At 52.1% G+C, this 24,855-nt stretch overlaps 1 protein-coding gene across 2 annotated transcripts in view; it reads right to left on the bottom strand.

The window, feature by feature from the left end:
• MPPED2 (metallophosphoesterase domain containing 2) overlaps positions 1–24,855 on the bottom strand; it is a 169,325-nt gene that overhangs the window by 4,795 nt on the left and 139,675 nt on the right. For both annotated transcript variants that reach the window (XM_046684614.1, XM_046684615.1), the window contains exon 5: positions 2,196–2,311. In XM_046684614.1, coding sequence (XP_046540570.1) covers positions 2,196–2,311 — 116 coding nt within the window. The remainder of the gene's footprint in view (positions 1–2,195; positions 2,312–24,855) is intronic.

Genomic DNA, 24,855 nt, shown 5'->3' with positions numbered 1-24,855 from the left:
CTCTGTAAAGACATGTGAGCTGGGGTGTGGGGAGTGGCCAGAAAGTCTGGAAGAACAGCAGAGGAAAGAGAGGGCCCTATAAAAAATCCAACCAGTGGTTTTAAAACTCTGTTAATTAGAGGAAAAAATGGTTAATCCACGGGTGACTGGCATATTCTCTCATGAACGTGTTTTCCTGGAAGGGGGAAATATTTCACATACAGTCACCTAAGAAAGCATCTCCCTCATACCATCACAGCAAAGTCCCACGTGGGGGGGGGCTTCCCTTCCCAGTAGGAGAGACTCCCCACGCCCCCAACCCCGCCCCTCCCCCCAGCACTGTTACAAGAATCCCAACATCTGCGCGGACTAAGGTCCAGCTGGGCCTTGGGAACACGGTGCCTGCCCTCGCTCTGGAACTCCACGATGTGGTCCTTGCTCTGCCTTGTGCACAGCCATTCTCTGGGCTGCCCCATCTCTCCTGCGCAGCCTCCCTAGTAAGAGCCCCTGGAATGTCTGATTTCTTTGGAGGCTAGAATTCAGACTTCCTATTACTGCCACTTGCCTCTGTACCAAAATTAATGACTTGACAAGTCTGTGCATCAGCTGTTCTGTTCAAAGTTACATCCAAGCAACGCTTGAGTCCTGTCAATGCTTCCGTGCTGGGGACGTCCAGGTCCCACAGTGAGCAGCCTCAGGGGACTCACGCGTGCACCTGTGAGGCTGCACAGGGAGGACCAAGCTGGCCAGGATGCTGTCTGCAGGGTCCTGCTGGGTGACGCCTGCTGATCAGAATGTTCAGCTAGCAATTAATGACTCAGTTAGTCTCTAATGATTGTGAAACAGGGAAATTAACTAATTGTGACCTGATAAAGGTTGTTGATAAGTATAGTCTTTTGAAACATGGGATGGGGTGGGATGGAGTTGGGAAAAAAGCTGGAGGTGCTGACTTCGAAGTGTTGGAAAAACCAGGAAGTGCTGATCTTGTGCAAATGTGTATAATTTCCATGTCTGCAACAGAACTGGTCCTCCTTCTCCTGCTTCCTCCATCACTAAAATGTGCCACCGCAGCTCAGCCCCGGCTCTCCCCTCCGCTGTTTCCATGAGCACACAGAGCACGCCACTCATTGGGGATGGAGAGCAGCCCTGAGTGGCTTGGAGGGAAAATATCTACAAAGACTACATTCATATTAGGGATGCAAGCTAGATTTTGCATTTTTCAGGCTGACAGAGGAGGGAAGTGACAAGGATAACAACCCCAACCCAAGAAAACACCATGACAATCATTTATTTTTGTATTAAGCATCTTCTCTGTCTCCAAACCAAGAGGCTCCAAAACTCTTTGCTAGTGCTGTACATTCAAAATTTTCTTAAGAGTAGATTTTGGGTTGTGTGCTTTTTCCTGCATTAAAAAAAAAGAGAAAATTCTCCTGCTAAGAGTGAGGCGTCTGAATTTCCTGTGTGCACCTTCGCTGGACAGGAAGGGCCGTGGCACCAGGAATTCCCAGGGGACGGGCGTCCAGGCGCAGTCCTGCTGAAAAACGTTCCGTGGCCAAGCCAGACAGACAGCAAGCCCGCGGACAATCAGCAGATAATCATGTAAGTCAAACAGTCACCATGGGGCAGCCCGGCAGTGCACGGGCCATCTAACCCCGCACGCAGGCCCAGCGCGTCTGTGGGATGAGTGTCTGTGACTTTACGTCCTTACCTAACGCTTTAGCTTAAAAAAAAAGAAAAAGGGTTTCTTCTCCTATAATCAGCTCAAACGTTAAACTTTAAAGATCTCCCAGGTCTCACCACTATATAGGCAGGAAAATGAGCTCCTTTGAACAAGAGTTTCCATCGTCTCATTGCCATTCGAAAGCCCCAGGCCTGGGGGGTCTACGCGTCCCCCCCATTCCCCACCCCCACCCCACACCCAAGTGAACACAGTTCTTAATATAAATTATGAAGCTCAAAAGACTGGGGCGCTCCACACTCATTTGATTTTCCCTGACTCAACTAAATCAAAAAATTTAATTTCAAGAACACCTGTAAGCCCAGCAGAACTGCTGAGTTTAATTATCATACTGGTTTCTTTAAAGACATTGACTTCTCTTTTTGTATTCGCTTTTTTTTTGGAGGGAAATGATGATGTCCCTGAAGCATTACTCATTATCTCATTAAGCTTCGGAGGAAAGGGTTCTCTGTGACCTAGGACCCCTCTGCTCACTTACCTAGCGGAGGCCCGTGCGTCATGAGGATGTCGACGCCCTCGGGGATGAGGTTCCACTTGTCCAGCAGAGACTGCCCTCTGGGGAGGTTGAAGCCCCATCCATTGAACCACGGGGTCCTTCAGGGGAGACAAGGCACACGGAGTCAGGCCCGCAGAGCCACACGTCCGCTCTGCAATATCTCTCTCGCGCGCATTCCCCCACAGTTTGCGATGCTCTCTCTTCCCTTTGTGACAGTTGGCCCTGGCAGCAGGATGCTTTTTTATTGACTGCTTCAAAACCAAAGCGTCTGAAAGCAAGCGTGCAGCCTGCAAACTGTTCAGCTAGAAAGGGGCAGGAGAGCCTGGACGGCGGAGGCCTCCTCAGCAGAGCTCTGTCAAATCCTAACAATGCTTTCTCTTCCCCAAATCTCAGTGCTTCCTAAGACGCCCAGCCCAGATCCAGGCCATCTCTACCCTTCCTGCAGTGCCTCAGAGCTAAGAAGCCCCTCAGCCTCCTTCCTTCCCTCTGTCACCGGGGAACCGCTTGCCCAGGGGGAGTCTCACTCAAGTCCTTGGAGAGAAGGATGAGGGCTCCGCAGGCAGAAACCTCTGCCCTTGGGGATGCTCTGAGACCCTGGACTGAGAAGGCCGCAAAAATCCAGGGGTTCCGAGAGAGGTGGAGGGGCACAGGGAATGGAGAGCAAATGCGGGCTTCTCCTCCCGTCACCAAAGGGACGACCAGGGGTGGCCCTGGTCACTCTGGAGCCCACTCTCCTGACAGTGAACCTGAGCATTCCTCTCTCACTGCAGCTTCTACTCCAGGAACGGGTTTCTGAGCTCCGTGCAGCATGTAGAAGGAATGGGGTCTTCGTCCAAGCAACAATTAGAGCGTTTCTAATTGGAGCTGAAAATGTCCCTACTATTTATGATAAGGGGAGAATGATCAATTTTTCTCTGCAAATACCACAGGGTAAGTCATATCAGAACAAAGCAGTTCCCAGAGCCGTCCTACTCCCAAACATCTAGATACAACCATTATTTTTTTGCGACTGACTCTCTTTTGTTCTGTAGAAAAATTCCAATTTGCTGGGCACACAGGTCAAGGACAAGGTGGTCAACTCCCCCTTGAACTGCAGCTGCCCCTCCCCAAGCCCGCTGACCAAGGTCGCTGACGGGCGCAGCTAACGAGCGGGTGTGCTGTCACTTACAGCCCAGCTCTCAAGTCTCTGGCCTCAGGAACAGCGACCCCATGTTTCCTTGGGGGTGGACATGTACGTCGAGGCCAGAGGTGAGAGGATGTCCACTGAAAACCCCATGAAAAATCCACCTTACAGGTGAGAACCTCAGGTCCCACTGAGGTGGCTGAGAGAGAACGTTCCAGAGATAAGAGACGGCGTGCCCCCAGCTAGAAAAAGACACAAATGAAAGTACTGACTGGTTCCCAACCACCTTCCAGGTCCCTGAGCCATCCTCTGGGGCTTCCTTAGCGACACCAACCATCGTCAAAGCGATCAGGCAGTGAGTGCTCAGTCGGCATTGAGGACCATCCTACACTTTATTTGTATCAACACAACAAACACACGAGGTGGGGACTGCTGCCAACCCCATTTTACAGAGGAGGAAACTGAGGCACAGAGAGGTCAAGTAAACACCACCAACAACCTGGATATGACTCGAGCAGTCTGCTTCACACACCCATGCTCCCGACCACCACGCAGCCCCTCTTCTCAGAGACAGGCTTCCTGAGTTGTCTGACCACCTGCTCTGGCTGAGCCTCTCCTGTTCTCTTTCAAGTCTGAGTGTCTCGTTGCCTGAAGCCAAATGAGCTCTGAACAGGATAACGTATCAGCTGCGTGGTTCTGAAATCCAGCAACAAGAGGGTGGGGTGGACCCCAGGGGTTTGGCCGGCCTGGCTCCTCCCCCTTCTGAATTTCCTCTGGAGAGCCTCTCCCTCCCCACTCGGTGCACAGGGCTCTGCGAAGGCCGACTCCTCCTGTTCTAGTATCTCCCTAAACAGGGACTGGTCCAGGGATGTGCATGCGACCCAAGCAATGCTCAGGATTTTGCTGGTGCTCTCCAAAAAGACGTCATGGATCCCTCTCTGGGATCCTGGGTCTGGAGGACTCTGTAAGCGTCGAGTGCCTGGGAGCTGTCCCAGCCACCGTGCAGACAGCCGGTGCCTGGGAACCAAACCAGCACAAAGAAAGCTGAGCAGAGAAACGTAGGGCCCTGATGACCTTGTGGGACACCTGGATCCAGCTCTGCCTGAAGCCAACTGCACTTTTCTTTCCAAGTATATAAGCCAATAAAATCCTTTTCTTTTTATTAGCTTGAGTTAGACCCTGTTTCTGCAACTGAGTCAAAATTATTTAGTGTGAAAATGACCTCTGTATTTATGATAGACAATAATGTGTCCCCTCCCCCAAAGATGTCCCTGTCCTAATCCTGGAACATATATTATCTTATGTGGCAAAGGGGAACCAAGGATGCAGACAGAGCTCAGGAGGTAACCAGCTGACCTTAAAACAGGGAGATTATCCTGGATTATCCAGGTGGGCCCAACATAATCACATGGGTCCCCAGGAGGGGGGGGGGGGGCAGAAGAGGAGATGGCCGTGACGCCATGTGGGAAGGACTCAATCTGCTGTTGCCGGCTTTGAAAGTGAAGGAAGAGGAGCACGAGCCAAGGAATGCGGGCTGCCTTGAGCAGCTGGAAAAGGGAAGGAGAGAAAGTGAAATCTCTCATGGACCCTCCAGAAAGGAATGCGGCCCTGCCAACACCTGGATCTTAGCCAGGTGAGACCAAGTTGGGCTTCTGACCAACACGTTGTAAGGTAATAAAGATGTGTTGTTTTAAGCCACTAAATTTGTGGTGTTCGGTTACAGCAGCAATAGAAATTAATTCAGCAGCTAAGACGTCTGTGCTGGCTATAAAACTCAGGGCCTGTGAGTGGCCTGGGCCTTGCTTGGTACACGGCACCCGTGCCATCGACACAGACCTTCCACGGCCACACAGCTGGCTTCTCAGCAGCCTGTGGGGGGCTCCAGGCATGGCAGGCCTGGGAAAATGCCAGGCAGACTCCCGCAGACTCCTTCGTCCCTCCTCCTCATTCCTGCCCACTCCAGGACTCCCTGCCTTCAGGTTCTTAGACATTTTCATTCGAGTCTAAAATAGGGCTTTCCTAGTCTGGGATGCCCGTCCTGCCCCCTCATTTTACAATGACTATTTTTCCAAGACTTGTCTTAAAAGTAAAAAGAAAAAAAAAAAATTGGCTCAGAACCCATGAAAAGTCAGTGAGCTTTCTGGCGTGAGGGAGAGAAAAATAAGCAAAAACATCTGTTTTCCTAGATTTTGAAAACAAGCTTCTGGGCCTATGGTTTCTGTCTGAACGTCGAATAAAGGACGGTTTGAGAGTCGGAGCACACCCAGGGAGCCGGGACAATGAGGGGTCTGACTGCACTGCCAGTGTCTGTCCGGGCCGTCGTCTCCCAAGGCCCAGGACATCCCAGGGGCTTCCAGAGTCAAAGCCACAGGACTTAATTCTTTCAGCCTGTCCAGTTCCCCTCACAGAGTTTTCTCTGGGAACCCACAGTCCTATTCCCCCAGGAAATGCTCAGTTTTATAAGTGCTCTGCGAAAGATTAAGACAGGCCCATGGTCTACAGGCATCACAAATTTAATTTGGTTAATGTTAAGCTTGTGACGAAATCCAGAAGTTTGCAAGCTATGGGTAAACTTTAAAAATGTTTGGTTTCTTATTTTGACTCAAACCTGCATGTGTATGAGAGCAAGAGAGAGGTTGAGTTATAGGAAAAGGGACCTTTGTCAAGTCCTTGATAAGCTTTACATAGGGTTCTACACAGACTATAACACTTAATTCCTCAAGACAGTCTTGCATTAGATACCATCAGCTCTATTTTCAGATAAAAAGCCTGAAGTCAGTGCTATTGACCAGCTTGTTCATGCTCCCAGGACTGGTAAGTGGTGGAACCAAGATCTGAACCCAGATCGGCCGGCTTCAAAGCCTGTGTTCTTCCTCTGCATGACGCTGAACTAAAGCCTCTGGCCCAGTTTTGGTTTTGGCTTTCATACACCTAAGTGGAAACCAGGGCTACAGTCTCTCAGGCTGTGCACTGCACAGCTTCAGAGGGGGCTGCGGCATTGCGTAATCAAGCTGGCCCTTGGTAAAAACGGAGAGTGACCTCGACAATGCTGTTAGGGCTTTTCTGGGATGCTTTCTGCCCCTCTCGATCCTCCAGGTCAATCCTTTTCCATGAGACAGTGGCCAGGCAAGGGGAAAGGCAGCCCACTGATGGGTTCCAGAATCATCCCAGCATGTGTAATAAATGGGGCACAGGGAAGTGGGGAGACCCGTGTGCTAACTCACCCTGGCATCAACTCACTGACTCACATGGACCTTAGATAAGAGAAGGACCCTCAGTGGGGCAGTTTCTTCACCCGATAAACGAATGAGGGGATGGACTCCATCACTGGATTTCCAGATTGCTTTTGGGGTCACAGAAATCTCACGCAGAGGCTCCATGCCCAAAGCAGGAGCAAGCAGGGGCGCGCTCTCACCCGGGGACGGGGAGGAGGGCTCGGAACCAGCTTGCTCGCTCAGCTGCTCCTTCTTTCTGACCCACGCTTCTGAGCACAGCTGGCAAAACCTGGCCCTTGATGATGTCTCTGTGATCTGGAAATCCTAGCATTCTGAAATTCCGCACAGACTATCAATGTGCTGAGTAAATGCTGTGAATTGCTCTCGATGAATTACCTAAATGGCCTGTAAGGGACCCGGTCCAGTGTGGGAGAGGGAAGTGCACAGAGCAGAGACCGAGCATGTCAGCATCAACGAATAACGCTTTATCCAGTTGAGTTTCAGCCCGAAACACGAAACCCCAGCACTGAGCCCATCAGGGGTTCCCTGGAAAATTTGTGTTCAGCCAACCCCCAGTGCCCACAATGGGTTCTGTTCTGTAGCCGTGGGGGGTGAGGGGAAGAAAGAAGGCAGGATCCAAGGGAACAATGTCTGCTGCCGCCACCAAGGACTTAATAATTAGCTGTGACCAACAAACACCACATGGGAACCAACTTGGCAGAAACTGTTCCGCAAAGCACCCTATCACACACAGCGGGCTGGTTGGGGCCGTGACCCACCCCTCATCGGGGGAGTAGAGACCCAGGAAGGTGGGGGGACTTGAGCCGCCTGGAGCCACAGCTGGGTGGAAGTGGGGCTGCTTTCAAGAGCCTGCCGTGGTGTAGGGATGACAGGCCCTCGGCCTCTCTGGGCAGAAGGTCCAGGGGCAGGCGTTCTGGGAGCCAACACAGGCAGGATGTGTTCCAGACAGTTGGTGCAAACAGGTTGTCTCCGTGGAAGCAGGCTGAGACAGAATGGCTGCAAAGGTCACCTGTGTTTGCAGCACACGGCACCGGGCACAGGCAGAAGGGAGCTGCCGGCCCTGAATCGAGGGCTGGGCAGGGCAAGGCTGTGCCCCTGCCGACCACAGCGGGGGCTGGGCATGCCCCAGGGAGGCGGGATCTGAAAAGCGAAGTTGGCACTTGTTCTCTTCCGGTGGCTCCTCAGGTCCATGGCCTGGCGCTGGTCAGGGTCCACACTCTCCTGGGACACACGGTCCCGGGCAGGCCGCACCGCGAAGACTCAGGATTCTTATGGATGGTCTTCTGGGCACCTCCTGCGAAGAGGAAGGCTGGGAAGCAAGTGGGCTCCCCTGGGATTCCGCACGGGCGCTGAGAAGGGGCTGGGGGAAGGGCTCAGAGCCGGGGTGGCCACTAGGCCACTCAGAGCAGTGAGACCCTGGGGCCGTGTGTGTAAATGCCGGCCAGTCTTGTTCTGGAGGCAGTCGCGCCAGCATGGGTGAGAGAGTCAAACAGACCCATGTTGGTTCCAGCCCCAGGTCTGCTACTCACTCACAAGCTTCTCCGACCCTCAGTTTCCTCACCTCTCAAGCAGAAACAGAGTATCTGCCTGCGTGGATACAGCGCGATCATTGATGTAAAACTTCGGCAGAGTACTGGTACAGTGGTAACGTGTAGCTTTTTCTTTTTTTTGAGGAAGATCAGCCCTGAGCTAACATCTGTGCCCATCTTCCTCTACTTTATATGTGGGACGCCTGTCACAGCATGGCTTGCCAAGCGGTGCCATGTCCGCTCCTGGGATCCAAACCGGCGAACCCCGGGCTGCCAAAGTGGAACGTGCGCACTTAAGCACTGCGCCACCATGCAGGCCCCAACGTGTAGCTTTTAAATGATATATCTTAGCATAGAAACATGTATGTATCATAGACGCTCCTGCTCCAGACCCTGGAAAAGTTTCCAGAGAACAGGCAGCATCAAGAGATGGCTAGGTGGAGCCTGACGTCCTCGGCTGATCACTGATCAAACGGCACCTCCCCCACTCACTCCTGAGTGGAAGTTTTTCAGGAAGGACTGTGTGTGCCAACTCCGGGAAGGAGGGACACAGGGCCTCACGGGAGTCAGGGCCACTCAGCAGCCAGCACAGGTGCTTGGACTCAGACAGGCTCTTTACTGGAAGGAGGTCAACGGAGGAGGGTACTTTGGGTCCTGGGAATATTGATAATACAGGGCTCAGAGAGGCTCACGGGAGGGATGGACAAGCTGCTAATCAACGCCATCCCAGCCGCGGGTACCTTCATTAAACAAAACTCAGAAACTGGGCCCCTTCCACAGGCGCTGTCTCTTCTCAGTGGTGATGCATCAGAAGGGCACCCTTGCTCCCAGCCACCAAGGCCCTCACCTCTCTGCCCACGTCACCCTGGGTCCACGAGGAGCTAACTTACCCACGGCTGGGGAAAGCCACCCACCCTTCACAGCGTGTCCCTGTGCCATGAAGCTGCCACGATGCCTGCTTCTCAGCTCCCCTGATAGCTCGGCCCTCCCCTTACCGCACCAGCTCCCCTGCAGCAGCCTTGTCATCCTCAGCACCCAGACGGAAGGCAGACACCTGCCCGCTCCCCTCCTCGCCTCCCCGCCTCTTCTTAGCTCTGGAGTTTGCTGAAGATGCCTTCTGCCCCAGGACCCTCCCCGGGGCAGCCTGGAAGTCACTCTTGCGCACAATTAAAAGACGTCTTGCGTTAGCCCACGGAGGAACATCACAGCTCGGGCAGCGAAGTGACACTCACACCAACTGACCTCATGAGTAGAGGGAGGGACAGTTTAACTTCAGGGCAGCATGTGCCCGGTGCAGCCGCGGGGGAGCCGCCCGGCGAGCCAGCCCCGCTGCCCGGAAGGGCGAGCCGGCTGCTCGGTGCAGCTGCCCAAGCCTGACTCTCACCGTGACTCTGGTCTGGGTCTCCTGTGACGAGGTCCTCGGGGTGAAGAGAGACCCTGTTCCGATGAAGGGCACGTCTGGGTGAATCATGTGGTCTGGGTGCAGTGGACAGGACACGAACCAGTCAGACCGAGGTGGTCACCCGAGGCCAGGAGCTGTGAACGGGGCTGCGTGCGAGGGCAGCAGACCCTGCCGTCTGTACAAACTCGCCAACCGCGGCCCTTTCTGTCACTTCTTAGGAAGGCGCGTCAGAACGAAGCCTCTCCTACCCATTTTCCTTTCCCCTGATAGAAAGGACGTGGTGGAAGCGGAGTCTGCTTTATGGACTGAGGGAAAAAATCACTACGCCCTGTTTTTGAGCTTTATGTGCCCTGTATTATTACAAATAAGTGTCTGCCTCGCCCTCCCAAGCACACCTGCCTTTAATCTCAACAATTTCACAGCAGGAGGAGGGCGAGCTCCACCCGGTTCCCTTCCCGTGGGGGCTGTGAGGGGGATGATGCCCATCCATCACGTGGGCAGCATGACGGGCGGAGGAAAGACCGTGGTGGGACTTCTGCCTTGGAAGGCAGGTGACGCACCTTTGGGACACGCCCTGGTGCTCCTGAAGCCACCCTTTGTTTTGTGGCCGAGGAAATCAGAGGACTGGGTAGCAGGGAGCCCTGACCAGAGTACGAGGCCTGCACTGACGTGAACCCCAGCAGGGAGAACTCCTCAGGGAGGGGCACCACAGCACCTCGTCCGGGGGGACAGGAACAGGAGGCCCAGTGGACAGAGAGAAGCAGAAAAGAAAAGCAGCGTCCATCCTTTTGTCCTTGGCGGTATTTTTTATTGTGGTAAACGATCTCGTTGTTAGCGCAGTTGAGTGGATTCCGACTACTAGCGCCCCGTGCACAGCACAGGAACCCTGCCCAGTCCCTCTGCTCCATCCTCTCGCCTCCCGGAGCTGTATCAGACAACGCTCCGCTGCTATTCATATGGTTTTTGTGGCCAATTTTTCCAAAGTTGGGCCAGGTCCTTCTTCCTAGTCTGTCTTAGTCTAGAAGCTCTGCTGAAACCTGTCCACCATGAGTGGGAAACCATATACAACATGAAATTTACCATTTTAGCCATTTCTAAAGGGTATAATTCAGTGGCATTAAGTACAGTCACAATGTCGTGCAAACATCACCACTTTCCAGCCCCAGAACTTGTTCATAAGCCCAAACAGAAGCTCTGCACCCACTAAACAACAGCTCCCACCCCCCGCCCCCTGTCACCACCATTCTACCGTCTATTTCTATGGCCGTGACTGCTCCAGGTGACTCGCTAAGTGGACTCACGCCGTACACGTCGTTTTCGGGCTGGCTTATTTCATTTAGCATAATGTGTTCAAGGTTCATGCGTACTGTACATGTGTCAGAAATCCATTCCTTTTTATGGCTGAATAATAGTCCATCGTATGGGTGTACAGCACTCATCTTTTCATCAAGGTTTCCGAAAGTCTAGGATGTGCCAAGAGCTAAGCCTGGCCACAGGCAGACGTGGATGATAAGTCTGAGCACAGTTACTGGCTTGAGAGCCCCGTGCGGACAGGCTCAGTGTGTACTTCTGGGCATTTACTCATTCAACAGACGACCTGGATGCCTGTTATGAGCCAAGTTCTGGCAAGGCAGGTGCTGGGAAAGCAAGCCTGAACACAGTTTCCAGGGTGAACCCACAGCTCACCATTTCATAGGGAAAGCTTAAACTCTGGCCTCTAACTAACCTAATTCTGAGGAACTTGGGGAACATCAGGATGATCTGAGAATTAATCCAGCAATTCCAGGCGAAGCCCGACCCTCAGGCCAGGAGGTGAGCTGGGGTGTTCCTGGCAGGACTTTTAGGGGGAGGTGTCCTTCTATTTCCTCCTGCATGCTCCTTAATAGGGCTCTGCAGCTAAAACCAGGCACGCAAAACACAAAACCACATCCTCCCAGAGATGGAGCCTGCGACGGCCGCGTGCGTCACATGCCTGGCTGGCTCCAGCACAGGACCAACAGGACGGGGTGGGGGTGGGGCAGGAAGGGTGCCAAGTTGTCAGGCAGCCCCACAGAGCACCTGCACGGCCCTCGCCCCCTCCTGCCCTGCAGACACGGCACAGAAACTCAGCACTGGAGAGTGTCTTTCCAACTCGGATTTCCCAAAGGTGCAGGAAAAAGGGGGAAAGTGGGCGCAGAATCAGCTAGATTTTGTTTTGTTACATAGTGAACTCTTAAGAATTGATGTTACCCAGGGATGGACCAACGAAATCTCCACCCCCAAAGAGAGGATAATCCAATATTTTATTATGTTTAGTTTGGAATGTGTCCGTGTGAGTGTCCTGTTGCACATTTACGTTGCTAATGTCGGTTTCCTTTTCTACTATTTCATGTTCTAGGGCGTCAGAGGGACAGAACTGGGAGGATGGGGCTGGTCAAAGAGGTGCCACCCGAAAAATTGACCCAAAGTGGACAAGAAAATACCCCGCAGCCATTCGCGAAACATAGCAAGGAAGAGTGGGAGCTCGATGACCTCAGGCTCGTTCACCACTGTGTCCGCAGTGCCTGGCACAGAGCAGACGCTTAAGTATTTGTCAACTGAGTCAAGAATGAGTCTGTAACTTCATGAGAACATGTGTATTCCCTGATGGTCAGTGGAAGGCAAAGTATTAGTTTGCAGATCAGTATGAATTCAAGCGGGTAAAACATGCTGAGGAAAAAGAGACAGACCAAGACGCTGAGTGGTTATCTCGGGGGGTGGGGGGGAAGAAGATTGGGGATGATTTTTTTTCCTTCTTTCTATTTGTCTATTATTTTCTACTTTTTCTATACTGCCTGTATATCATTTGGGAAGAAAAAGTTCTCCAGTGTAAACACCTCCATACAGCCACATGCCAGCTGAGGGCAGATGGAGAGAGGTGGGAATCCGGGATCTGCTGACACTGCTGTGTGCCTGTAGGGCAGCTCCTGCCAGGGGCTGCAGACCCCGGTTCTGCGGCACTTGGGCTCAGGAAGCTGATGGAGAGCTTGCCTTCTCTCTCTCCTCTCCCATCACCATTCGTGAGGATGGAAAGGCGTCTTCAGCAGCAGGAGTCTTTAATCAGTGGAGGAACACGACATTCACTGTGCCTTCCACACGCGTTCGCTGAAGCATCTGCTGTGTGCCGGGCGCGAGCGCCGTGGTGGCGGCTCAGCTTCCGTTTCACGGGATAATTTCAGTTTGTGTAGATAATGTTATCTAACTGCGGAGTACTCTCCTTATTACAGATCATTCTCATGTTTATTCGTTCATAATACCCCGAGTAGGGGGCAAGGTACTAATTTTAGAGAAAACGCTGTACAAAAATAGGAATTTTAATAACTTCCCCAAAGTCCCACAGCTGAGGGGGCATGGACCCAACTTCCTAGTCCAGCGGTTAGGTACACAGGGTTAAAACTTAGGTTTGGGTTCAAATTCCCACTGCTCTCCACTCAGCAATGGGACCTTGGGCGAGTCCATCTTCTGATCTCAGTTTTCTCATCTATAAATTGCAGATAACGACACCAACCACCCAGGTTTGCTGTGAGGACCGAAGGGGAGCAGGAGAGCGTCTGCCTTGTATTAAGAAGTTATTAAGAATTAGATGTCACTCTTGTCATCGTCATCATGGATGTTAATATCATTTTAAATATCAACATCACCAACCCATTGGTTTTTGTTCCCTAATTTATCTTCTTTGCATCCCCACAAAGTGCACTTCTCTCCGTTTCTCAGATTTAGAAGGTAGATACAAAGAACCGAGCAGATCTCTCTTGAAGCACTGAGCAATGGCTTAAGATCCAGGTGGACCAGCTTCGGAAACAGGAAGGCCTGACTCGGAGTCAGAAGACCCGACGCCCACTGACATGCTACATAACCTGGGCAAGTAAGCTCTCGGCTCTCCTGCTCCCTTAGCTGTGCGGCCGGGACGGCAACGCCCATGAAGCTCGAAGGCTGCCAACCAGATGCCTGTCTGAGTGAGTGGAAACCAGAGGGAAGCACCCTCTGACCAAGTGTCTTCTCATCCCCATGTCACCGGCCTGCTGGTGCTGTTTGAAAAGCTCAGAGGAACTGGAATAAGTGAGGAATAGGTCAGATCTAAGTTAAAGTGTTGGTCCCCGTTTATCTACCATTTTGGCTCTACACGGCTAGTTTCTGTCCAGACCGATTTAGTAAAGAGAGAAAACTGAGACTTCACACTAGCAGTGCACACAATCCAAGGAAGGAGGGAACAGTTAAGCTGCCCCTTCCACGCAGAGGCTGGAGCGAGCACAGACCCTGGGGTCTCCCTCACTGTGGGCCAGCCAACCACATGTTAGCGATTGGGATCCAGGGCAAGGCCCACCAGCCCGCCCGCCGTCTGCCTGGGACAACGAGACGGTCACAGGCAAACTGTTCTCTCCTCTCTCTCTGCCCACTAAAAGTGCTCCGGGCTCTGAAGGCTCAACCCACATATTCCCCAAGAAGCCGCCCCCATCCCCTGAGCACGCCATTTAACTGTCACTTGTGGCATTTCCCACACTCCGCACTGTCACTGGATTGTATGTGTTTTTACTTATTTCCCACCTCATCCCAACAAGCATGTGAGTCAAACCTGTGTTATGGGAATGTCTGTTTCCCCCAGCTGACTGTGAGCCACGTCCTATTTATACTGGGGTCCCCAAGATCTAGCACAGTGCCTGATACATAACAGATGTCAAGAAAACATTCTTAACAATGAAAACAGTGGGAGAGTCTAGAGTGAGTGCCCCAGGGGGCAATCCAGGTGGTGCGTGAGCCTAGGGGTTAGAGCGGCCCAGACAGGCCAAGGTGTGGGTTTTTACACAGCAAAGCCCACTTAAAACACTGGAGTGAGTGCCTCACAGGCCTGTGCTGCCAAATAGGAATCACTGCGTGGTCTGGAGCACCCGACACCTGGCTGCCTGCGCTGAGACACATCAACAACCTGGAACACACACCGTATTTTGGATACTTCCTACAAAAAAAGAACGTGAAAATATCTTCATTTTTATATTGATTACATGTTTGAATGATAGTGTTTTGGACGTATTGGGTTAAATAAAATATATTATTAAAATGAATTTTAAGTTTTTTCACCTTTTAATGAGGCACACTTAAAATCACAATGCAGTTCACGTTACACTCAGATGGATGAACCGTCGCAGGCAGACAAGTGTTTGGCCCGTATTCAGAAATCCCTCTGTAGGGATTCTGTCCTAATGAAATAATCCACAAGTAAGTTAAAATGCCACCCATAAAGTTGTTCACTCCAGTGTTATTTATAAGAGCAACATATTGGAAACAAGTATCTCCTAAACTCTGCATAAAAATAAGAATGGTTAAGAAAATCACCATTATTGGAATATCCAATCAAATGTGCATCATGCAAGTACTACTTATCAAGACTAGGCAGCAACACACAAAATCCTTAAGACACAACATTGCCTGAAAGAGTCGGCTCACAGCGCACAGAGTCTGAGCAGGGGCATTCTCTCATCCACTCATTACACTCCTGCTGAAAGACTATACACAGCAGGGTCTGTATTACAGGGAGATCAGAACTGGAAATGAAAAGAGATGGAGAGACAGCCAGCTGTGTGTGCAAATGGAAATCTACGCCAGGTGAGAGGGCCATCTGACGGAGGTCACACCTAAGCTTTTCTGGGATGAGCAATGACTGGGAAAAACGTGACAAAAACCAAGAAAGTTATTCTTTTGGTCAGGGGCCATATGGGCTTTTCCTTGGACTCCCAAGCTTTCTTGGAATTTTACTGTAAAAAGCAGAGTGGAGGCCAGCAGCTGACTCCAGGGCTCACGGCAAGCCTCTGGCACTGAGCAGGTGTGCGCTGTCGGCTCAGAGAGCACTGGGCGTTTTAACAGCCGACTCTGGAATGAGGCCTGTGTCTGGACCAGCGCTAACAGCTCCTGCTGCACCTCTCGGTCTCGGTGTGCCCATCAAACGGGGATAATCACAGCAGCCACTCCATCGGGACATTGTTGAGAAAATTAAATGAAATAATCCACGCAAAGTTCTTGGCGGGGTTCTTTGCACTTAATAAGCCTTAAATAAATGTTGACTTTATTATTACGATTGTAAAGATTAGAGAAACAGTATTATATATAATTGATCAGGAAGACACAGCAGAGGGGGGAACCCCCCTGCTCCCAACACCACATTCTAGATGTGCTGGCTCACCTGCTTCGGTTTCTAGATCTATCACAGCCACTGAACTTACTCAACCAAGGTTTCTTCTTCGTTTTTATTGCCTTGAAGAATGATGAAATAATAAACATGCTGAAATTATAAGTGTTCTGTATAACATGATAGTGAAGGAATTTAACCAGAGAAGTATTTAGGTCTGCTGTCTCTCACTCAGCAGCATAATTCCTATAAAAGCCAGACTCTGCTCTCTTCCACTTCCACTGCCCGCCCCCCCCCCAGCAGGTTACACATTTGGTTCCAATCTACTCAGTGAGAATATTAAGCACAATTTATCAATCTCCAGGTGACCTTTCATTAGTCAAAAGCAAAAGCAGGTCAATTGTTTTGTTGTTTCTTAAAGAGTTGCTGATGAATTCAAGAAATTTTGAGAAAGAAACATTTCATTTTTCTGATACTCAGTCCTGTTCTTTCTCTAATAGGAGACTAAGCAAGTTTGCCTGAAAACAGACTCTTTGTTCTATAAATAGAACATTATTCAAGGTTTTTTAGAGGTGTCTGCTAAAAATAGAGAGGCTTACAGTTTACTTCTTTATAGCTTTCAAAACAAAACAAACGGCCAGAGCTCAACTAAACGTGTTATATTTCTATTTTCAAAGGTATCTTTGTGTGAGCCAGAAATGAAATTCCCCAGAAATTAGATTTTCTCTGTTTAGACAAGGTGTGCCTACATAATGACACCATCACTGGGTTTTTTTGACACTGGAGTGTTTTATTTTGTTTTTTCAAACACATGCCCCAGAATGAACTGGATTTTCTCCTTCCCTCCTGCAAAGCACTCACACAGCCCCTCTTGGCAAACCGCTGACGCTGAGGAAGGCAACAACCATTTCGATGCAGAAGTGCTGGCTGTTTGCTCACAAATTAACAGCATTACTTTGAAGCTGAATTCACTGGTCCCCGAATTGTGACCTGTCTGTTCCAAACCGTTCCTGATTGGCACCCGTCAAGTGTCGCGGTGTAGAAACAGTGCCAGGTTACCAGGGAAGTCCCCGCAGCCAGGCAGATTCATGTGACGACTAACACACGACGACAACGACGGCACCAGAGCGCCACACCGCCCAGAACAACAGGAACTTGGCAACAGGCCTGGTTTTCAGCTCGGGACGCCGGGGACCCATTGCTCTCTGCCTCAGTGGGATGGAGGCCCCCGGCCTCCAGGTCAGTGGTGGTTCTGGGGCCACGGGCGGAGACTGCGAGTTGGACAGGAGTGAAGGAGGGCTCCTGTGTGACTCGGCAGGGCCGTGTTTCCCCTCCTGTGTCCAACCGTCGATCTGCTGAGACTAGATCACAACGGGCTCCACAGTTACATGAGTCTGAGAGACGCTACTCCACCTCCCCCCACACTGGGGGGTCAGTGAACACCACCACTGATGTCAAGGCCCTGAGCAGCCCCCAGAAGAGAAGTGTTTCAGCTGATACAGCTGAACAGGCTCCCAACGCGAGGCCCCCAGGCACCTGCCACTTTCCTCTGCAAAGCCCGCTGGCCACAGCTCACGCGGGGCGGGCACTGTTCTGAGTACTTTCCACACATGAAATCATTTAACGCCCACACCTCCCTCTGAGGTGGAGGCTGAGATGAACCTTGATTTATGGGTGTGGAAACTGAGGCAGAGAGCAATGAGAGGTTTGCAAAGTCACACGGAGACCCGTGTTTACGCATGAACCCTGCAAACCCATCCCTGGAAAGTCCTGCAGGAAGCTGTTCTGTGGTCCAGCAGGAGGCCCAGGCCCGGAGGGCCCTGCCCTGCCTCGCGGTAGTCCCACTCCCGCGTCCCAGCCCGGGTCTGCAGCAGCTGGATCCGGATATTTGCTAGGGTTACAAGTCTCCCTCTCTCGCAGCAAAGACAAGGTCTAATGCTGGGTCTTCACTCAGACACCTGAGGACAGAGCCCTCCGCTCGCAGAGGGCCCAGCTCACACCGTCCCAGTGCACCCATCTCCTCCAGCACTCTAACGGGTTATGGCAAATGCAGCACCTTAAAACAATGTGGATTTATTCTCCTGCAGTTCTGGAAGCCAGAAGTCCACATCCGTCTCCTGTGATGGGAGTCAAGGTATCGGCAGGGCCGAGCTCTTTCGGAAACTCCAGGGGGAATCCATCTCTTCGACTTCTCCAGCTTCTGGTGGCCGCCCACAGCCCTTGGCTGCTGGCCCTTCATCCCTCTGCGTCTTCTTTGAGCTCGACCTCCTGCCCCTTTCTCCTTAGGACCCTGTGATTACACTGGGCCCACAGGGAAGATCCAGGATAACCTCCCCACCTCAAGGGCCTCAGTATAATCACACCTGCAAAATCAGTTCTGCTGTGGAAGGTAACCCCACAGGCTCTGATGAGGGGTTGTGACGAGGACATCTCTGGGGGCCATTATTCTGCTGACCACAGCGGTGCTGCGCTGATGGAGGCCTGAAGAGTAAATCGGGGGCCTGCAGTCAGCAGGGATGGGAGGGGGGAGATGGAGATTCCCGGGGGCCCCCAGCTCCACCGCCGGGGAGGGGAAGAGACAAGGTCCTGAGGCTTTTCCCTGCCCCGTCAGCCCCCTTGATCATTGCCAGCTCAGCGACAGGGCCCTGGCCAGGGGAGACGAACGCAGAAGGCAGGGCTGTATTCTCGAACGGGTGTGTGCTCGTCCCCGGGGACATGTCCTACGCTGGGAACACCCGAATCCCAGATCATCCTGATTTATCACTCCTGAGCAACAATTTTCCTTAAAGATGCTGAGATTTTTTTTAAAACTGAAAACAGGATTTTCGTAATATCACAAGCCCAGGTATATTTCTCATTCTGCTTAAAAACAATACTTTCTAAGTCTTCCTGTTGTCAGGGTGTATGGAGATTACAAAATCCACCTGTATCGCTGACAGCGACATGCAAATAAATAAAGCCTGAGAGACGCGAGGTCCAGGCCTGGCCCACAGGCAGTGTTCAGTGAGTGTTAGAATTCAATTGGGTTGTCGTTTCTCCACCATGACCAGAACAATTACAGGGTCACATGCCAGGTGCTTTCCATACACCAGCCCGTCAGCCTCCCAACCACCCTGTGAGGTGGAGCCGGTGTTCCTCCGTTTACAGGTGATGGAGCGAGGGCTACAGCGTTTAGCCACTGGATCAGAGTCATGCATCAGACTGTCAAAGTCGGGACCCAGACTGTTGGCCTCCAGAACCCCAGCTTCAGTATCTCCACTTCTCCTTCAGGGCTGCTGCCTGGGCCTCTGTGGGCCAGCGACACGTCACACCACAGGTTAGTCAGCTGGCAGAACTTCAGGGTGAGTTTCAAGGGGCTCTTGTTGAAAGGCTTTCTGAGCTTCCAATTCTGCAAAGAACACTTTTCTGCTTACTTCCTGGTTGGTGCTGGCGTTTCAGAGAGTGAGGGAACCAGAAGCTGCGTCCCCCACTTGCCTGCAGCCACCTCCCTCTCTGTCTGATGACACACCGTCTCCTGTGTGGACTGGCCACCGCCTGTAGCCAATCCTTTACCTTCTTCTCAAAGCCTTTTAAGGAACAGAATCAAAAGTGGCACTGTGTGGCTTTTTCAACAATTGGAAATTTCTGGGAGTCAGATTTTTGCTGGTCTCTCCCTAAAACAGAAAACTCTGAACCAGCAGAACAGTGACATCCAACGACAATGACTCTGCATTTGGAAGAAGACCTAATGTTACACACGAACTTTGTGGCGCTTCTGAGGATTCTGGCTCAGTGCGCCACACAGAAAGACAGGACACAGGTGCTGAAACCTCATGAGGGTGGAGGCCAGAAGCTCTGCGCATCCCATGAGGTTGGGGGCCCACCCTCCTCTCTTCCCTGGACTGCAGCCTCCCTCGGGTCTGCGAGCTGGGAGTAGCTGGGGTGGATTTCCACCTCCGCCTCCACCAACGACTTGTCAGCCCCCGCGTGCACCCACGCAGGATCCACTGAGAGCGAGAGCAGGGACTGGGGCTCAGGCCGCTGTGTAGAAACCCCACGGTTTCCCCCGACAAGACAGAACAAAGGGCTCAGGAACGCGTGCCCAGCAGCACATGGGACAAAGACACAGTGGTCAGGCACCATGAGGCTGGCTTGTAAGCCTGCTTGGAATGACCACAGTTGTGTCCCCTACAGTAGGTCCCAGGCCCCTTTATCGGTGTCCCTTCCTCTGCCATCAGCAGGCCTAGGGCTGAGGCTCCACATGTCTGTTGCTACCTGACGCCATCATCTGCTGACCGAAATAATGTGCAAGTCCACTTACGAGTCCCTGAACTCCAGCGTCTGTCTTGCTCTCCAAGCTTGAGCTCCTCGAGGGGTGGTGTTCTTGTTGTGGCTGGATCTCCAATGCCTGCCTGATCAGACACTTGGTAAGTATTTGTGGAATGCAAGGACGATTCTGGGACAGCGCAGTGGTCCTCAGACTTTGCAGGGCAACAGCATCATCCGCAGGGCCCCCTCCACAGTCTGGCAGGTCCAGGGTGGGGCCTGAGAATGTGCATTTTCTAAGCAGGTCCCTGGTGCTGCTGGTGGGGCAGGTCCTGGGACCAGAGTTTGAGGAGCCGGACGGTGCTGGCTCCGATTCCGGTTGTCAGCTCACGTCACCTCTCTGGGCACCACTTTCCTCGTCTGTAAAAGTGTAGATCCACGGAAACCTGCCTCACAGATTCCTGTACGTGAAACGCATCCGACAGGGCCTGGGCCGTCCTGAACCATGGGTCTGCTACTATTATTGAGAGATTTTCAGTCTGTCTGTATTAGTTCTTTCAACGACAAAATGAGTCTGTATGATCTGGAAATCCTGCATCTCACCTCGAGAGTTACTCTCACGCTGGGCTCACGTTTTCCTCATTAAGGTCCGTGTGGGTTTCGGCCTCTGCTGAGAAACTGAGAGAGATCTCTCACTTCATAAGTCAATGCACCTTTAGACTTTTAAGGTGAGCACTGTATTTTCCAAATCAGGCAACATCTGGGTTCCAGCGATAAATAAAGATGTCACATCCTGCCTAGAGATGGGCCACGACGGTCATCTCTGGATGGTCAAGGCTGTGATGGATGTCACCTCTCTGTGACTGCCCGGGGCCGGCCGTGAGAGGTACAGGGAGCTTCCTCTATTTAAGCTGAAGGAAATTAGCAGTGAAACAAATGAAAACCACCACCAGATGAAGTGGCCTCTATCAGGAAATTAACTTTATTGGATACTGTCATCCACAGGCCCACCTCAGAGTCGCTGGGCTCCCAGCATCGGGATGCAGGAAACACGAGGGCCAAGGCACGGAGTCGCCGCCCACGACGAGAAGCGATTTTCTGTTTACCGCCTCGTGTCTGCTTTGCTTTGGTCCTCTCCCTGCTCATCAAGCTTTTCTGAGACTCCACCAACCTGATCGCACACCTTCGCAGACGATTACGCTCCTTACTCACCCGAGACAGACGCTCAAACGAGGCCTGGGAAATGCAGTCCCATTTTGTCACTTTCTCTTATGTGACATCCGAAAGCTTCTCTTTTCTCCATCAAATTCCAACCCTAGAACGGCGAGTGGCCTGGGAAGGGTCTGCCCTGCTTCCGAGGAAGTCCCTTCATCGCAGGAGAATAAGGAGCTGCCTTGTTACCCGCGCGTGGACACACGATCGGCGGCTCCTCTGCATCAGTGCTCACTTGAACTCTGCACTGAGTCTAGTCTCCAGCTGACCTGGGAGCCACTTCCTTCTTCATTCAGAACAACTCTGAGAGCCTGCACTCAGTTCAGGCCTGGGGCTCAGCCGCCATCTGGACCTGCACCTCAGGACCAAGAGGTCAACAGCAGTGCAAGGGAGGCAGGGAGAGGGAACCTGACCTCGTGGGGGGATCCTCTGACTTGTTCACGAAAGGACCCTCTGGGCCAAGCAGCAGAAATCTTGGGGAAAACAGAGCTGGTGGGCCTGGCCACTCAGTCCACCTGATAAGGAAGAGCACAGACTCTGGAGCCAGACAACTGGGCTCGAATCCTTGTTCCACCACTTACCAGCTAGCCAAACTCTGGGAAACTCCCCCGTGCCTCAGTTTCCCCACCTGTATAATTGGAATAATAGTTTTTCTACTTCAAGGGTCTATCATGGAGCTTAGGTAAAGTATGTAAAACACAGAATGGTGCCTGACACACTTGAAGGGCGAGGTGTTTGTTAAATGAATAAAGATACTGGGCCCTGCCGTGGGTCAGAGACAAACAAGAACGGCTGATGCTCGAGAGGTTGTGGTCTCGAAGGAGACAGACTGGAGAAGCAGGCAGTGTGAGTGTGTGTGGAGTGAGCTCTAGCTAGACGATAATTATAGCAGCTTCCACCTACTAAACACCTGGGAGGTACTTTCCACGTTTGTCCTCTATTTGATCCCTGTGAGAGTCTGCAAGGAGGGGACTACACTCAAGTTCCCCCGTGAAGGAGACGACTAGGAAAGGTTAAATTCCTGACCTGAGTCACAGCCAAGAGCTGGGATGTGGAGGCATAGCCGCCCGACTTCCGAGTTCACGTTCCTTTTCCTGACAGGATTAAAGGCGGGGACGCTTCGGAAACCACGTGCTGTGCGTCCAGTACACACAGCTGGGGCCAGAGGGCAGGCGCTGGACGGTTTTGGCCACAGACAACGGCTCCAGCTCCAGCCCCCAGAGCACAAGAGCCTGAACTCAACGATCTGCGCCCCATCTTCTGAGCATCACCCTGCGGTCCCGTCTCCTCACCCAGACTGGAAGCTCCAGGGCACAGGGACAACAGCCCCATCCCCTCGGCTCGTCCTCCTGCAGCCTCGTGCCAGTATTAGACACAGAGGGGGAGCACACCAAACGGCTTTCTCCCAAAAGGGAGAAAGACGCAAGCAGAAAATGACAAAATGTGTCTGAGGAAGTCACAGAAGGACACGAGGTTTGTAGAAGAAATGCGGTGGGCCTGAATGAATGAGACGGGATGGAACGCGGTCTGGCTTGAGATGCCGCAGGTCCAGATAAACTCAGGTTAGGCCCTTGTTCTTCCGGATTCAGAAGAGAGAGAACCCTCCAAACCTCTGAAGGTTTGCCAATCGCTAATTATATGGCAATTATTCTATTTTGGGCTTTGCTAATGAGATCTGGGAAGTGCCTTAATTACCCAAAATTATGAAAATAATTTCCAACTTGACTCTAGGGCTAGTCTTACTCCACTTAGGAAGAGACACATAAATGAATGTACACGGGGTTATTTTTTATTAAGAAACAGTCTGGAAGCCTGGGCCGCCACCCCCTATCAACGGCACCCCGGCACTCTCACATCTGAGGTTACAGGCTCATCTGCAGTGTCACCTTCATGTTTGATGGACTGTGGGCGGATTTTGGTCATTTCCAGAAAAAGCTGATCTCTTGGACTGTGCTGCCCTAGAAATCCTAGTCATTGCCGAAGGAGGAGAGGTGGGTAGCACTCTGCTCCAGGCGCGGCGGGAGGCGGTGCAGAAGCGCAGGTGGAGGGGCAGGGGAGGATGGAAGCTGAGTATATAACGCGTGCTTTTCCTCCTGAACCGCCCCCTGCAGCCCAAGAAAGAGGGAGGCTCCTCAGGTAACACTCATCCTGCCTGTGTCTGCCCTTGTCACTGATGACCTGTTTTTGCAGTGTCATAGGGAAGGGAGTTTGGGATGGCGGTTATAGCACTATTCTCCATCCTCCTTATTGACCAGACTGCCCTAAGCAAGCTGCTCAGCATCTCTGTGCCTCGGTTTCCTCAGGTAGAAATCGAGGTGTTACCTGCACTGCCCACGGGGTTAAACAGAGGTGAAACACGTAAAGCCCTCAACAAACCCAAGACCAGGGGTCAGCACACGGTGGCCTGTGGGCCCAGTCGGGCTTGGTGACTGTTTTTGCAAGAAAAACGTCAGGGGGACACGGCCCACCTATTCACTGACATGTGGCCTGTGGCTGCCTCGGTGCTGCAGTGGCAGAGATCTCACAGCCGGGAAAGCCTGAGACGTTAAGCCAGCGGCCCTTACAGAAGACGTGTGCCCACCTGTTCCGGACCCCAGACCGCAGGTGGGTGGGGCCGTCACGGCACTCAGAGACCCAAGGGCCCCACCTTGGGACAATCCCCATGAGCAGCAGCAGCTAGGGCGTAGAGCGCCAGGACCAGGCCCCGCCACCCGGCTTGAAGTCCCGTGTTTTTCTCATTCTTCTCCTCTGACACACTCTTTTCACTCAACAGTCAGTGCCGAGCTGGCGCCTTGATTTCTGTGCAAGGTACACCTGCTTGTAAGGCCAGTCAGCTCAGAGTCCCCACAAGGATATATCCACAGATGCTGAGAAATCCCGCCACAGCCGCATTTTCCGAGGGGTGTTCTGTGGGATGGTAACGTGGCACCGCGAGTCACACACTTTGTGAAAAGCTGAGTTAGAGATTTCTCTACTGCGGGACTTCTCAGGGCCTTGAGTGTGTCAGCACACATGGCCAATCTCCAAGAGGACAGAGCTGGCAGCACTTGCCGATCGACCCCTCCCTCCCCATCATCCCACGAGCTACCCAGCAGGACCGGTGGTCTTCAGAAATACTTTGAGAAATACTGCTTTTTCGTCTCAGAAATAGTGTTTTCCCGTTTCCAGGGAGGGACTATACCTCCCCAGACCCAGATGACATATTTTTTAATTAATTAAAAGAAATTAAAACCAAGGAAATGCCCTTTTAATTACAACTGAAGCATTTACTGACCAAATAGTTCCCAGGAGTTATTACTAGAAACACATGCACTCCACCACTGCCGGGAGAAGATGCAAGTAGCACTTTGCACTCCTTCTCATCTTCCCAGACCTTCGTAATGCTGAGCCGACCGTGAGACTCTCGAGGTCATCTGTTCCACGTGCAAAATCAGAAATGGAACAAGGGGGAGATGGTATTTTTATACATTCGCCACAATCCCCGCCTATGAGGCCAATCGCTCCAGAAACGTCTCTAAGGTCTGAAATACCACCAACTACAATCTTGTGGTAATGGCTTAATGATGCCTCCAAAAATGCCCGCTCACCCTGGGAGCCTGGCAGCAGATCTCTGATTCCGTGGTCCAGACTTGAATTTCTCCCCCACTTTGTTCTCTAATTCAATCCCAGCTGTGACAGAGGGAACACTTCTGAGGCTGAGCCCACAGGCTGTCCCAGCACCCTGCTGCATCTCCTCGGTCCTGCTCCTCTTGGGCA

The sequence above is a fragment of the Equus quagga genome, chromosome 14 (genome assembly GCF_021613505.1).
Source record: "Equus quagga isolate Etosha38 chromosome 14, UCLA_HA_Equagga_1.0, whole genome shotgun sequence".
Taxonomy (NCBI): Eukaryota; Metazoa; Chordata; class Mammalia; order Perissodactyla; family Equidae; genus Equus; species Equus quagga.
Note: the sequence above shows the minus strand (reverse complement) of the source record. Positions and strands in the feature narration are given on the sequence as shown.